General features: G+C 35.1%; 1 protein-coding gene across 1 annotated transcript in view; it reads left to right on the top strand.

Moving 5' to 3' along the window:
• The window catches only part of EXOC5 (exocyst complex component 5), a 61,389-nt gene that overhangs the window by 19,023 nt on the left and 26,194 nt on the right, over window positions 1–16,172 (top strand). Inside the window, exons 2-11 of the mRNA XM_045451079.1 lie at window positions 462–556; window positions 1,166–1,313; window positions 3,555–3,749; window positions 7,520–7,584; window positions 10,122–10,150; window positions 11,322–11,431; window positions 12,871–12,915; window positions 13,018–13,158; window positions 14,733–14,815; window positions 15,848–16,057. Of these exons, the coding sequence (XP_045307035.1) occupies window positions 462–556; window positions 1,166–1,313; window positions 3,555–3,749; window positions 7,520–7,584; window positions 10,122–10,150; window positions 11,322–11,431; window positions 12,871–12,915; window positions 13,018–13,158; window positions 14,733–14,815; window positions 15,848–16,057 (1,121 nt within the window). The remainder of the gene's footprint in view (window positions 1–461; window positions 557–1,165; window positions 1,314–3,554; window positions 3,750–7,519; window positions 7,585–10,121; window positions 10,151–11,321; window positions 11,432–12,870; window positions 12,916–13,017; window positions 13,159–14,732; window positions 14,816–15,847; window positions 16,058–16,172) is intronic.

Here is a 16,172-nt window from a genome sequence, read left to right as displayed (position 1 = left end):
TGTTAGATTAGATGAGAGTGTGAATTTCAGTTTACCCTCTCCGATATTGCATATTATAATTACCAAAAACAAAAACAAAACAAAACAAAACAAAAAATCCCACCCACTTTGCCAGAGAGTGAGGTTAAAAACAAAAGTGATAATTTGACCTCATTTGATTACTAGTGAAGCCACATATATTTCATGTTTCTTGTATTTCTTCTATAAATTGTGTCCTTTGCTCATTTTCCCACTGGGATGTTCTAACTAGTCATGATACTGTTCTGATATTTTAATATCCTAATTTTTATTAATTTGATTTTTTTCAATTGAAAAAGCCTTGTACATTTTAACAATGTAGATGTATTTAAATGATAATTCTATTTTAAGTTCTCACATACTAGAACCTGTTTAATTTTTGCAAGTAGCATTAAGTTATCTTCTATGAAACTTTTTAAAAGAACACTTATTTTGTATTCCAGGAGCCTTTTGTGGCAGATGAGTATATTGAAAGACTTGTGTGGAGAACCCCAGGAGGAGGCTCTAGAGGGGGACCTGAAGCTTTTGATCCCAAAAGGTGAAGTAAAAATGTTTTTCCCCATAGATCCAACCTAGTTCAAGTTTGTGTTTGGAATAGAGGTGACTATTGAAATTCCTTTCAACGTTTATGTAAAGGGGTTTTAGTTAACAGTTGGACGATAAAGACACAAGCATTAGAAGTCAGGGATTGATTTATTTTCTTTTATATTTCTTTTAGAGAAGGATTTTAACTGGTATGAGGGGAGGAAATTTATTGTGTTATAAGAATTTAATGTTTTCTTCAATTAATAATAAATCAGAAAAGGTTGGTTCTACCTGTAAAATAAAAACATGTTGAATATGTTGTTTTAAGTGTAGTTATAAATCAGAGGAACAGAAAGTCATTGTTCCCTGGAATGCACAGTATTATTTTTATGTAGCATCTTTATCGTTTTAACTGTTTTCTGTAAAATTGGTTTCTATTCTGGCAGAGATTCTGAGTGAGGTTTTCATTCATGTTAAAGATAATTCCTAAGATGCTATACAGAAAATTAACATCATTCCTACCTTAAGAAATGCTTATTAATATTCTGTTACAGATGAGCTGGTCAGTTCCTAATGATTAATCATAGATGGATTGATACATACTCTGATTTTCCTCTACTAGGTTATTAGAAGAATTTGTAAATCATATTCAAGAACTCCAGATAATGGATGAAAGGATTCAAAGGAAAGTAGAGAAACTAGAGCAACAGTGTCAGAAAGAAGCCAAGGAATTTGCCAAGAAAGTACAAGAGCTCCAGAAAAGCAATCAGGTAAACACTAATTAAGCAATGAATAGTTTATACAGATTATATTTTTATTCCCTTCCACTATTAAGTTCTTTTTTTTTTTTTTTTTTAATTTTTTTTTTTTTTTTTCAACGTTTATTTATTTTTGGGACAGAGAGAGACAGAGAATGAACGGGGGAGGGGCAGAGAGAGAGGGAGACACAGAATCGGAAACAGGCTCCAGGCTCCGAGCCATCAGCCCAGAGCCTGACGCGGGGCTCGAACTCATGGACCGCGAGATCGTGACCTGGCTGAAGTCGGACGCTTAACCGACTGTGCCACCCAGGCGCCCCTAGTTCTTAAAGAACTCTAGTCAAATAATAGTAACCATTGAGGTTTCTCTCCACCATTTGCATCTCTGGGGAAAAATGTCAATGAATTGTTGTGAGGCACTCTTGGCACAGACTTGCTGTTGATCCATGGTTTGGGATCACAGTATTCCCTTCTTAGGTTGGAGTGGCACCCAGTACAGTCACAGTGCATTCTTTGAAGAATGTCACTTTAGCTGACCTGCATTTTTAGGGGCTCATGATTAGCTTGGATATTTAAGTGTCATTTGCATTCTCATTTAAACATAAAACAAAGCAATAACAGAACAGTATTGCCTGGATCACATTTTTCCCTGATCTGGGAAGTTTTACAGAAGTCACGGAATATGTGTCCCCATGAGAATTGTAGTATAACATGGGTAAGGTGAATGCAGTACTCTTCCTCAATCCATTTTGAAGTAAAATCAAATCACAGCCTGGCCCTGGGGTAAGTAGGCCAAATTTCTTAGCCCTTCTTAGGTCCTACACTGAATCTGGAATCTGTGAACCCCTTTTATGGCCTGGGCCTGATCTGGAACTTGATTGCCCTGTATAAGTGTAGTTCATGGAGCATTGTGTAGCATTGCTGCCTCTCAGGGGCTGTTTGTTCTTTAGTGTTAGGGATTAGCAAACTGATTTCTGCTCAGATTTTATTTAGTTAGATTCCTTCGCTTAAGCATATATGGCTTTGAAAAAACATTTAATGAAGTCAGTAGTTTACATAAGATAGAGGATGTGTTTTTACATAGTCAAAGTGATAGATTCCAAATACTTCCAATGCAGTTTTCTCTTGGTAATAATAATGGTATTATTAGTTAACCTAACAAGCTCTGGAGATAAGTCTGCTCTGCCACTTACTAGCAACTTAACTTCCCTGTGCTTTAGTTTTTTTCATCTACAAAAATAGGTGGTTACAAGGATTAAATAAGTTAATACATATAATATGCTTAGAACAGTGTCTGGCCCAGAGGAAGTCCTTAGTGAATGTTTGACTCTCCCCCCCGACCCCCATCTTAACTTAAAGTAAGAATGAAGTGTCATACTGTATTATCACCAATTTTGTTATTGGCAGTTCTAAGGCATTCATTGTGTATAATTTTCATACACCACAGAACAATCTCTGTAGTCAGAAAAGAGGAAAAACATGTTAGGAAGTATTGTACCTTTGCTTCATTTAAATAATTGTTATAGTCTTTTCTGTTTTCAAAACTGGGCAAGAACCATCTTACCTTATTTCTAATGTTGGCATTGCTCTTCAAATATTTAAAATACACGTTAACTACTCTATTTATTTTTGAGAGAGAGAGAGAGAGAGAGAGAGAGAAAGAAAGCACGAGCAGGAGAGGGGCAAAGAGAGAGGAAGAGAGAGAATCCCAAGCAGGCTCTGTCTGTCAGCGCAGAACCAGACATGGGCCTCAATCTCACAAACCATGAGATCATGACCTGAGCCAAAATCAAGAGTTGGACGCTTAACCAAATGAGCCACCCAGGTCTCCCAATATTCTATTTTTAATTAGTGTTTTTCACGTCTGACATATTTTGACTCTGCGTGATGGCAAGCAAATTGTCCAGATCATGGGTCCCTTTGATATACTTAGTTCATTGTTTTCAGGACTAAATGGTACTGGGAATGTTGTTAAACAGGATACTGTTTTGTTTCTAAACAAATGTTCTTGATAAAATGTTTTAATAGTTAAAGGTATAAAAGTGTGCAAGTTTGTTAAAAAGTTTTCAGATCATGTTATGCTGCTAATGGGCATAAGTTGTTTTTGTAGTTTACCTCATATATAACTTCTATATTATCTTCAGTTACCTAAGTTAGAGAGTAGGGGTGAGATTGGTGCTCTGGGTTTGATATGAATTAATTTATAAACTGGATTCTCTGATTATATTTTATGCTTGTGTACATTTTTCCTAGGTTGCCTTCCAACATTTCCAAGAACTAGATGAGCACATCAGCTATGTAGCAACCAAGGTCTGTCACCTTGGAGACCAGTTGGAAGGGGTAAACACACCTAGACAACGGGCAGTGGAGGCTCAGAAATTGATGAAATACTTCAATGAGTTTCTAGATGGAGAATTGAAATCTGATGTTTTTACAAATTCTGAAAAGGTGAGCACTATCAGAATGACAAAAGCAAGCTGCATCATTAATAGCAATGCCCTAATTATTACTTTCAAATCACTGAGTAGCTGATTTATTGAAACTTTTTATGTTCTGAAATGTGTATTAGTACACTTGCCTGCAGATTCCTGATGAAGTATGTATATTCAGATTTTTAACTACAGGATTGTCTTGGCATTTTTGTTTATAGAATTATGTGTGGTTTGGAAATGCTGAGGTAACTATGTTAATAGTTCTTTCCCATAATTGACTTTTTTTTTTTTAATTTTTTTTTCAACGTTTATTTATTTTTGGGACAGAGAGAGACAGAGCATGAACGGGGGAGGGGCAGAGAGAGAGGGAGACACAGAATCGGAAACAGGCTCCAGGCTCTGAGCCGTCAGCCCAGAGCCTGACGCGGGGCTCAAACTCCCGGACCGCGAGATCGTGACCTGGCTGAAGTCGGACGCTTAACCGACTGCGCCACCCAGGCGCCCCCCCATAATTGACTTTTAATATTAACCGAATTTAATAGTTATATTCTGTTGGGTTTAGGGGGTGGTGTGACCTAAATCATTGATAAGCTGAAATATCTTTCTGCACAAGGAATTCAGAGTTTCTGGTTTCTGTTGCTTGAATAAAGAGCTCTAGTTTGGACCAAAGAGATTGGAAAAATCTGAATTGTTTATGTTAATCCTTTTCATGGCACTAGTCACTTAATACTGGTCTGAGGGTACACGGTATTGACTGTTCTGCAATCTTGAAAGAAGGTTGTTTAGCTGACTCTCTCCCCCCCCCCCCCCCCCCCGAGGGGGAAAAATTCAAAATGCATGAAGAAATAGACATTCTTATATATAGTATATGCACAAGGTAACATTGTCCACTAATACATTGAATATACAGTCTTCCTGTATTATTCCAAGTTTACTCCATGGGATATTTATGATAGTGGAATGTTAAAAACTAAGTATTGTTGAAGTTTACTTTGAATTCGGCAACACTGTTTTTTGTAAGTAGGAACTGTATAAGCTTACAGAAAAAGCAGTTACATATTATACATAATTCCTCTAAGGAAAAGACAGTATTTTAAATAATGAGTGTAAGGAATTATATTTATTGTATAAAGGTAGAATTGACAAGATTAACATTAAGAATGTTGTCGAACTTAAACACTTGTAAGACAGTGGCAATATCTAGCTTTTGTTACATTTATATGATTTTTAAGTATAAAAGTATACTCACACAGACACACACCCTAAAGCTTGAGCAATGAACTGTTTCAGGATAGTTTATGGAATGCTTTTATTTTGTTTCTTAAATATAAAAATGTATGGTTATAATACAAAAGTACATATTTGTGCATATTATAAAATATGTTTTTATATATGAAAAATTGTATGTAATTTAAATTTTATAACTTGGATTACCTGGTGTTATACCTGTTGGATTGTGTAATCTGTTTATGCTGTTATAAGCCAAATGCAGATATTTTACCCAATGTGAGTTGGCCTTTTATTTGAAGGCAGCTCAAAGTAGCCATTTAGAGTCTAGAGAAAAAAATATTTTAAAATTGACTGATCATACATATTTTTAATCCGATTTGTATTTCTTGTAATGTTTTACATCATGAAATTAAGTTCTTTATACACTTATTTAAACATTATAATTATCCTCAGGTCATTGTGTAGTTCTTGGTATTATCTGTTAAGTTCTAATTGAAAGAAAAAGTCTTCATATTACTATTTCATTCACTTGTTCACTCATTTATCTGTAGTTTTTGGGGTGCAAGTATAAACTAACAGTTTTTTGTTCTTGTTTTTTTAGACTAGTAATTTTTAAGTGAATTCTTCTTCTTTGCTTCACTCTCTTCTATTTTCCGTTTTCTTTCATCTTGTGTTCCTTTTTTCTTATGTTTTGTTCCTTTTTTCCCAATCATCTTGTTTTTCTCTCATGTCTTCCATAAGTTTGGGGTTACTATTTGCTAGTTATGAATCATTATTTTTGGCTTAGTATTATCACAGTTAACTACATTTAAGAACTTATATTTGGTATTAGATTGCCAATTACAAGTTAAACTTCTAGCTATCTCAGTTTCTATACTCTTGCCAGCTCTCCCTTCCCAATGGAAAGAAAAGGCAAATCACCCACACCTAGAGAGATGTGTGATTGCAGAAGGAATTAGAATAGGATAACACATCTTCTTCCTGCTCCGTAGTCATTTTTATTTCTTTTAACTTTGCTTTAAAAAAAACTATTTTCTGTCCATGTCATATATATTCCCTCTTACCTCTATTCTTACAAAGTTTGTTAGTTGTCTTACTCCCTAGAATCACAGCTTATTGTTCTTCATGTAGATAATGCCTGATGATTTGATTATCTTTAACACTGTTTGCTGCATGGGTGGCCTCTCACCTTACTCTACATGTAGACAAATTATTAGATTGTGGATTTGACAACTTCTGTACTTACTATTGTACTATACTTTTAACTGATTGATGCCCTTGAGAACTATTGTGCTTTAAATGATTTTTATAAAATAATTTCTTGTGGAAATTCAATAAAGTAAAGCGTTATTTATTGCTATATTCCTACTACATTAAGGAAAGTTTGCAAACAGCACATAATGGGAACTTCCATCTCTTAAAATAATAGGACAGATTCCTGGTAGAAACAGAACTGGCTATAGACCAGGCAGGTCTTTTCTGAAGGGGATATTGGTGAGGAGAAAAGGTTGGACATTGCTAGTCCAACTAAATGGCATGGTGCAAAGTGATATTGGAGTGGTACCTGTTCCCATGTGCAGCAGGATGGAGTGAGTGTTTATAACTGAAAATCACAGTGACATACAGACAAGGGGAGAAGAGATAACTAAAACCAGAATGCTATGTTCACTATTGTTTGGCAACAGTTTGTTGGGCCCTGCTGTTGTCCACTTTGCTTGCCAGACTTCACATGAGTGCTTGGTTAGAAAGATCTGTGTTAATGTTTTTAGCTCTTGCTTCATGTTTGTAAGAGTCTCTTTATTTTTTAGTGTAAAAGAAAGTGAGTGATCGTAAATCAGTTGCTGAAGGTGTGCCAAAACTCAGTAATTAATTGAAACTTAAAGAAAAAGAAAATATTGTATAACTCCCCCCACACATTAGTGTAAGTAAGCATGGTCAAATATTTGCATTTCAAGAACTTTAGACCCTTGGCCTGAATCCTTTAGTTCCACCACTTAAAGAAGTACACCTCTGTACCATATTTCATTCAGGAGACTTCATATTCAACTCTATATGTGCTTTTAGAACAAGTTTTATAAATTTATGTGTTTATTAAATGATAGGTGTTTTAGCTGTTTTATTTAGTTATATTCATTCAGTTCAGCTTAAAGTGGGATATATGCAGCAATATGATCTGAATTATTTTCATAAATCTTGTTTGTCTTTTTTTGGGTTCATAAACCAGAAGAGACACTTAGGCTTTCAGCAAGCAATGATTTTAATTTTTTCAAAGTAAACTTGAACTGCAAGTTTCACTGGGAAGGGATTATGGCATTATAAAATCACAAAATTTCAATACCAGAAAGACAGATGTTTATGTTTTATTGATTCATTTATTGATGATAATGTATTTCTGTTGCTCACAAGGTTTTATTTGTATGGATTTTAAAAGATAATTGTTGGAGTGAGGGTCTATTGGCATACATAGGGGATTATTATTATTTCCAAATATAAAGATATATTTGGTATGTATAGGGTTTGTTTTTTTAATTATTGCTTTCATTTATTTTTGAATAGATAAAGGAGGCAGCAGACATCATTCAGAAGTTGCACCTAATTGCCCAAGAGTTACCTTTTGACAGGCAAGTTCATTTCTCAAGAGCTAATTTGCATGTATGCTATAATTTATAAAGGTTTATTTTTCCCTGTATGTTTTTGCTTATTCAACAAGAGTTTATTGAGTACCTCCTTTGTACAAGCATAGTATATAAGAGTTGATTGAAAAAATATAGTTTCTTAATATCTAAATTTAGTGGTATACTTTGAAATACTTTCAACCTTTTGTCTTTTTTTTTTTTTTTTTAAGTTTATTTTATTTTGAGAGAGAGTGCGTGCATGCGCAAACGGGTCAGGGGTAGAGAGAGAGGGAGAGAGAGAATCCCAAGCAGTCTCCACACTGCCAGCAGAGCCCTAGACACGAGACTTGATCTCATGAACCCATGAACTGTGAGATCATGACCTGAGCCATGATCAAGAGTCGGACACTTAACTGATGGAGTCACCCAGGTGCCCCTCTTTGTCTTTCTTCTGAAAAAAAAATTGCTGAAGAATTTTGAAATTTCCTAAAGTGATGTTTTAAATTTTCATTTTTTTTGGACTCTGATAAGCTGGAATGGAGGGAATGGGGAAAGTTTAAACATGGGGCCATTCAGCTGCTTTTTCTTATATCTAGATGAGAGTCCTTAAACTTTATGGAGTTTTAGACACCTTAAAAGTTGATGAAAGCTAAAAAAAGTTTCTTCAGAAAATTCAGATCCACACAGATTGTTATAAGCAGCTTCATGGAATTTTAGACTCTTTAGCCTAGCCACAGACTCCTCCTTAGGGACTTCAAAATTGGACCATTTCCTTAAATGGGTAAAATGTGTAGATAACAATAGGTTGCCTGATAATTGTTGGATAATCTCTCCATTCTATTCTGCATATACTCATCTTCTCCTATTTCTCAGTTACATATTTCTCTTACAATTCTGTTTTAGTCTCTGCCAAGCCTTGGAGTTGAATATATGTCCTAATTAGTTTTAATTCTTTCACAAAGATCAGTATGGCCTTACATGCATTCTATTCCACCATGACTTTGATACATCAGTTTTGTATAACTCTACTTTTAAAAAAAATTTTTTTTAATGTTTATTTATTTTTGAGAGAGAGGCAGATTGCGAGTGAGAGTGGGTTAGGGGCAGAGAGAGAGGGAGACACAGAATCTGGAGCAGGCTCCGGGCTCCAAGCTGTCAGCACAGAGCCCGACGCAGGGCTCGAACTCACGAGCTGTGAGATCATGACCCGAGCCAAAGTCGGATGCTCAACCGACTGAGCCACCCAAGCGCCCCTGTACAACTCTACATTTTTATCACCTTCTTTATCTGTCTTTGCCATCTCTTTTGCCAACCATCCTCCTCTCTCTCCAAACTGATTACATAGAATCTCTCAACATTACTTTTTCATAATGTACATTCTCCCTTGATATTTAAGATTTTAAAAAATTCTAGTGTAGGGGCGCCTGGGTGGCTCAGTCGGTTGAGCGGCCGACTTCAGCTCGGGTCATGATCTCGCGGTCCGTGAGTTCGAGCCCCGTGTCGGGCTCTGTGCTGACAGCTCAGAGCCCGGAGCCTGTTTCGGATTCTGCGTCTCCCTCTCTGTGACCCTCCCCCGTTCATGCTCTGTCTCTCTCTGCCTCAAAAATAAACGTTAAAAAAAAAAAATTAAAAAAAAATATTCTAGTGTATGGTAGTATGTAATATTTTAGTTTTTGAATTTGCAAAGATTGGATGGTTCGTCTGTAACACACATTGCTGGGTCCTTTTTATGACTTCTATTTTATGTTTCATATACTGTTCTTGTTATTTTTCTTTTAAATAACAGTAATGGAATTTTTTTTTATGAAAAAAATCCCAACAGAAGGGGCAAATAAACAAATAGGAATTTAAAATGTTAGCGAATAGGGCCACCTGGGTGGCTCAGTCGGTTAAACATCCGACTTCGGCGTGGTCATGATCTTAGGTTTCATGAGTTCAAGTTCTGCATTGGGTGAGCTTGAGCCCCTGCTCTGAGCTCCACATTGACAGTGTGGAGCCTGCATGGGAATTTCTCTCCCCCTCTCTCTCTGCTCCTCGCTCACTTGTGCACACACTCTCTCTCAAAAATAAATAAATTAAAAAAAAATCTTTTAAAAACTTGTTAGTGAATATAAGCAGAGACAATAGCTCAGTGTTGGGGCTGGTGGGGTTGTTAATGCCTCATATAGAACATCTCCCTCTTTAACAAGTTATTGGTTATTGAGAGTGAGTTTCATAAATGAGAACTAGCCGCCCCATCTGAATGGCCCAAATTCAGTTTTGTTACCTGGCATGCTTACTATCAGTACTCTTTCCCTCCTGGTTGGCTGACTAGCTGGTTTGTTTGCTTTCCTTCTTTCCTTCCTCCCTCCCCCCCCTCCCTTCCTTCCTTCTTTCCTCTCTTCTTCCCTTTTCCCCTCCCTTCCTTCTTTCCTTGATGATGATCTTTAGTACAAAGGTTTCCCTTACACTCCCAGACCCCGTTTCCCCTTTTATTAACATCTTAGATTACTGTGGTACATTTTTCTCTAGTATGAACCTCATCATTGGTTTTTATCTTCCAGATTTTCAGAAGTAAAATCCAAAATTGCAAGTAAGTGGAGTTTGATTTATTTAATAGTTGTGAATAGGTGATAAAAATACTTCTGTAAAAGAAAAAATAGTAAAAGGAGAGATAGCGGGAACAATGTTATCTTCTCACCTTATCCCTGAGTTTGACTCCTCTTCCTTGAAGCAGTCATTACCAGTTTCTTAGGTATTCTTCTAGAATATCCTATGGATATACAAGCATAGGACATAAATTACATATACATGTGTAGAATTTAGTCCTGTCTCTGGTTATTTTTAAATAATTGGTAGCATCCTATACAAATAGCTTTATATCTTGTGTTTTTAATTTAACAGTGTATCTTGGAGGTTGTTTTGTATCCATGTATCTGTAAAGTAGGTTCTTTGTCTTAAAAGCTAAGAGCTTTTAACTTAAAAGCTCGTGTGAGCATTTCAGTATCTTTATAACTGCTTACATGATTAGTTTTATCCTTTCCAATCTTTGGATTATATTTTCAGCAGATCACTCTGGGTCTCTGGAAAAGCCGTTATATTTGCAGGCTCCCATGGTAATTTGAGTCATGTTTGGGAGACCATTACATAGAAGGTTCAGAGAGCCACCTACTTTCCCTAAAGTGTTACAATAAGAATGACATAGATAGTTGGACTTCTTGGCAACGTTTCTGATTACTGTAGATTAACACAGCATTCAGGTTTTCACACAGAACATTAGTAGCCTCAATAACGTAGTGAATCAGACACCATGTATTATCTTAAGGTGATATTTGGTGTTAAATCCACGATAGTTCATGGTAAAGACATCTGAATTCTATTAAAGAGTTCTGTAGTCCTCTTCACCATTTCTACAGCTTTATGTTTAAGATTTTTTCCTATCTCATACTATCAGAAATGACATCCAGAGGTTTATCTCAGTCAGCTGCTTTTTTAAGTAACAGTGGTAAGTGGTAGTCAGACCAAGGGAGTTCAGCTGTTTTCCTGGTTGGGAAGATTTCTTTGTCTTTAAAAATATAGATTTATATTATATCATAGTGTATTTTAGGGGCTAGATTCACTGCCTATAATCACATATTGTTTTTATAAGTCTTTCAAAAGAAGGCTAGATCCATAGTCATTTTATTTGTAAATAATTCATGTGCTTGTAAATAACTTGCATACGTTGTCCCGTTGTAGCTGAATTACTTCCTTTTTACTTTTAGGTAAATACCATGATTTAGAATGCCAACTGATTCAGGAGTTTACCAGTGCTCAAAGAAGAGGTGAAATCTCCAGAATGCGAGAAGTAGCAGCAGTTCTGCTTCATTTTAAGGTAAATAGTAATTATTAAAAATGAAGATTAATCTTCAAGATTGTGGAGATTATATAAATTCTATATATTATAGTCACCGATTATCCTGTTAGTTGTATGACTCTCACAGTGATTATTTTTGTTGTTTTGAACAATTTAAATGTATATTTCATATCTCTTCCATAAATTATGTTAAATTTTAGGTATTTAATATTATATTCAATAAAATTTTATCAATGACTTTTTATATTGGTTGACATAGAAAATCATACTGTCTTCTTGTCTTTTTATTTTTTCAGTCATACATGTTATGAAATAGGTCAAAAGTAAAAAGATTTAGCTTTAAATATCTGGTGGAATGTAGGAGCCAGAGATTAGATGGAATATAATTAGTAAAAGACTTAAATCCAGAAGATCTTAGGTGGTAATACAAAGAAATACTATCTTCTTGGATTTTGAATTAGGGAGAGAATCCCTATAAAGAAATTAAAGAAATAGTGCTTTGCAATTTGTTTCCTTTTTTTTTTTTTTTTTTTCAGAGAGAGAATGCAAATGGGGTAGGGGGGCAGAGGGAGAGGGGGTGGGAGAGGGAGAGAGAGAGAGGAAATGAATCTTAAACAGGCTCAGCACAGAGCCTGGTATGGGGCTTGATTCCATGAGCCTGGGATCATGACCCAAGCCGAAATCAAGAGTCGGACTCTCAACCACCTGAGCCACCCAGGTACCCCCAATCTGTTTATATTTGTATCTGAGTAGGAAATAGGAGTTTTTTGTTGGACTTTTCACTTACAAGCAACATATTAAGTATTGAGAATGGCTCTTGACACAATAGTGTACTTTGGCATTGCTTACCTTCCTTGTTTTTATGTATGATTTGTTAATGGACAAAAATCATTATAGAGAGCTTAATATGACACATTATTTTGTTTAAATACATTCTGCTGAAATAGATTTAATTTTAAAAGTAAATTTCCAGAATGCCAGTTAAATACAGCTCTGTTCAGAGTCTTGCAAGGGAACACAAATGCTTTGAATCCAAGAGTGGAAAGAAGGAAATATATATATGTATATTAATATGAAATACATAATGTATTTATTTATATATATTAAAAACCTTTTCTCAAGACTGAATCTGTGTGTGTGTGGGTGCATGCATGCATATACATGTTTTGGAGTTGAGGGAGATTGGCTAGGTGATCATAGGGCAAAATGACTACAAAAAAACTCATACCAGTTTTCTTCTTTCATTCTAAAATCTTGCAAGGATATGAACCAGGTGATCAATTTCATAAAAAGCAACTGGGAGAATTTCATTTAAATCCAACAACTGTTATTATTGGTGATTTATTAGGACATAGACATAGCTTTATTACATATAATAATTTTTATTGAGATTATTACTGTTGTGATTATTGTTATTAAAACAGAACTGTGATAATGTATTTCTTTCTTCTTTGTAGGGTTATTCCCATTGTGTTGATGTTTATATAAAGCAGTGCCAGGAGGTAACCTAATAGTACACTTTTCTGGATTTTATTTTATGCTAATTTGTGTTTTAAAAACCATTTTAAAATTATACATTAACTATGTAAAATGCCTCTGTTTAGGGTGCTTACTTGAGAAATGATATATTTGAAGATGCAGCAATACTCTGTCAACGGGTAAACAAACAAGTTGGAGATATCTTTAGTAATCCAGAAACAGTACTGGCTAAACTTATTCAAAATGTATTTGAAATCAAACTACAGGTAATTTTAAACTATGACTAAGTAATTCTTAAGGCAATAAGTGATTTTTTTCTCTGTTTTGAAAGTTATTTATTTATTTTTTAATTTTTGGTTCACTCATGTAATGCCCTTTGGAATAGTAATCTCCTTATTCAGTGAATGGGAAAAGAATAATAAAGTCATGCTTTTTTAAAAAAATATTGTTCACCAGGAAAAAAGGTGCTAATCACCAAGCATCATCAGAGCACATGTTTAAAATTTGTGTAGCAGCAGTTCAAGCAAGTCATAAAAGGTTGTAGAGGGGTAGCCTCAGATTGTTGTTGTTGTTGTTGTTGTTGTTGTTGTTGTTTTTTGAGAGAGAGAGAGCATGCTAGTAGGGGAAGGGCAGAAAGAGAGGGGGACAGAGGATCCAAAGCAGGTTTTGCACTGACAGCAGAGAGCCCGATGTGGGGCTTGAACTCATGAACCATGAGATCATGACCTGAGCCCAAGTCAGACGCTCGACTGACTGAACCACACAGGTGCCCCGGTAGCCTCAGATTTTTATTTTTATTGGGTCCTCACTTTGACCAATGAATGTATTTATGAAATTGAGTAAGAATTTTAAGCACAGTCTGTAGAATTTTCATAATATGGTACTAATATGAAAAGAAAAAACATAGTAATTTCTAGGTGTGTAGGATGGTTTAGTGTTGTTTTGGCTGTATTTCATGGATGTGAGACACACAAAAAAGTTCCATGCTGTTCCGCCATCTTGGCTCCTCCCGAAAACAGTAATTTAATGTACAACCTGGACTTCCATAGCACTATACATTAAGGCAACATTTCCTAAACTATGTTTTCTACTGGATTAAGCAACATAAAAGAAGTTTTTGTTTTTAAAACACAATTCAGAACTTTTTATGGCCTTTAAAGGTACTAACACATATTGTGATTCTCTAGGAGGAATGTGAAGTACAGCATTTCCCAATTTTAGAGTAATGCCTGTTAATCATAGGGGACACTAGTGTTAGCCAGGCCACAGTTTGAGAAATGCTGCTTTAAGGAATTGACTGTATCGATACAGCATCAGGGTTTGTTTTTTGGGTTTTGTGGGGTTTTGTTGTTTCTTGTTTTTTTTGAATATTTATTTATTTTGAGAGAGAGAGAGAGAGAGAGCATGAGCAGGGGAGGGGCAGAGAGAGAATCCCAAGCAGGTGCCACTCCATTAGCATAGAGCCCAATGTGGGGCTCAATCCCAGGAACTATGGGATCAGGACCTGAGCCAAAATCAAGAGTTTGATGCTTAATGAACTGAGCCACCTGGGTGCTTCTGGGTTTTGTTTTTTAGATGTATTTTAAAAAGCAAGATAGGCCAGTTTCAAAAGAAATTTTGAAATTCTTAATACTTATTCCCAAGACTGCTATAGATGAACATGTAAATATGAGAAGCATTAAAAATTAAAAGCCTATTATTTTTTTATATTGGTATACTTCTTATGCATTGCCTTTTCCATTGTATTTTAAGTAAGAACAGCCCCAGAATGTGGAGTAATTTAGAGAAAAAATATAATGTTTACTTGACATAATGTTGGCCATTTTTTTTTCCCTTCCAGAGTTTTGTGAAAGACCAGTTAGAAGAATGTAGGAAGTCTGATGCAGAGCAGTATCTCAAAAATCTCTATGATTTATATACAAGGTATGTTTTTAATTACTAGAAAATAGTAACATCTCAGATTTTCTTTCCTTTTTTTTTTTTTTTTTTTAATAGAAAATGGTGAAGTATTCAGGTATTTTTGAGTAAAAGTTTGTTAGTAGTATACCTTTCAGCATTAAATACTTGGTTACGTAGTTTACTGTTATAGAAAGAGCAGCATTCTTAGCACATTAACTTAAGGAATCAGATATTCTTTATAGTCATGTACTTTAATGAAACTTTGTTTATGTTGTTTAGGACTCAAGAATTTTGTTTTGAATTTTAATTGTAAGCTAGTTCCCTATCATTTTTTTTCTAAGAAGTAGTATGATTATATTTATCTGCAGTTAAATCTTTAGAAATTGAGAAAGTCACAAATTCTTAACAAATGAGTTTCAGCCTTAAGTTTGATACGAAAATTTGCCTTAGGCTTTTGTAAATGAAAGTGTTACACTTAGAAATATTATATCAGAAGCTTCTTATTGGAGTTTTTTTCCAGTCCTGTTGTTCTTTGTCAGTGACGTCATTTTGGGAGGAGGGTCTTCAAAAGTAACTATAATCAGGAAGTCCATCCCAACAACGTTTATTGTGAGTCTGTATTTAACAATGCAAAACAGAAAATTAAAGAAAAGTCCACATGGGCAAAGACAAAAGGGAGAATGAACAGAGAGTAGATCTTCCAGTATTCTGACTTGGGTACTATGTTATGAATGCCATTAGAGTGTAGTTGAAATCATTCTGCCACTGTTGTCATTTCTAGACTGGTTGGTTGCCTAGATTTTTTCTCTTAAGTCGCCTATCCCTAGGAGATTATCCTTAGTCAGTTTGCAAAACCACAATGTTGTTTGTGATGTCAGTCTACTTTATATATAGCACTGTGCAGCTTCTCTCTGTATCCTAAGCACCTTCCCAAGGTTTAAGAAATGGTGGTTTAACGTAAGTTATTAAAATTACATTGTAAAAATATGTATTCCTCAGTGTTATTACTATACCTAAAATATACATTCATCTTTTTCTCCCTTTTTCCATGAAAAGAACCACAAATCTTTCCAGCAAGTTGATGGAGTTTAACTTAGGTACTGATAAACAGACTTTCTTGTCTAAGCTTATCAAGTCCATTTTCATTTCCTATTTGGAGAACTACATTGAGGTAGAGACTGGATATTTGAAAAGCAGAAGTGCTATGATCCTACAGCGCTATTATGATTCAAAAAACCATCAAAAGAGATCCATTGGCACAGGAGGGTAAGTGTTTTTGTTAAATGTTACAGTTAAAACTAAAGATGTTAAGAATTTTATTGTATTTGGACAAACTTGTCAAATATTGACAGTTACTGAAATTTTCTATGAAGAACTCATT

Source organism: Leopardus geoffroyi, chromosome B3 (assembly GCF_018350155.1).
Source record: "Leopardus geoffroyi isolate Oge1 chromosome B3, O.geoffroyi_Oge1_pat1.0, whole genome shotgun sequence".
Taxonomy (NCBI): Eukaryota; Metazoa; Chordata; class Mammalia; order Carnivora; family Felidae; genus Leopardus; species Leopardus geoffroyi.
This window is presented reverse-complemented; position numbering and strand designations above follow the sequence as displayed.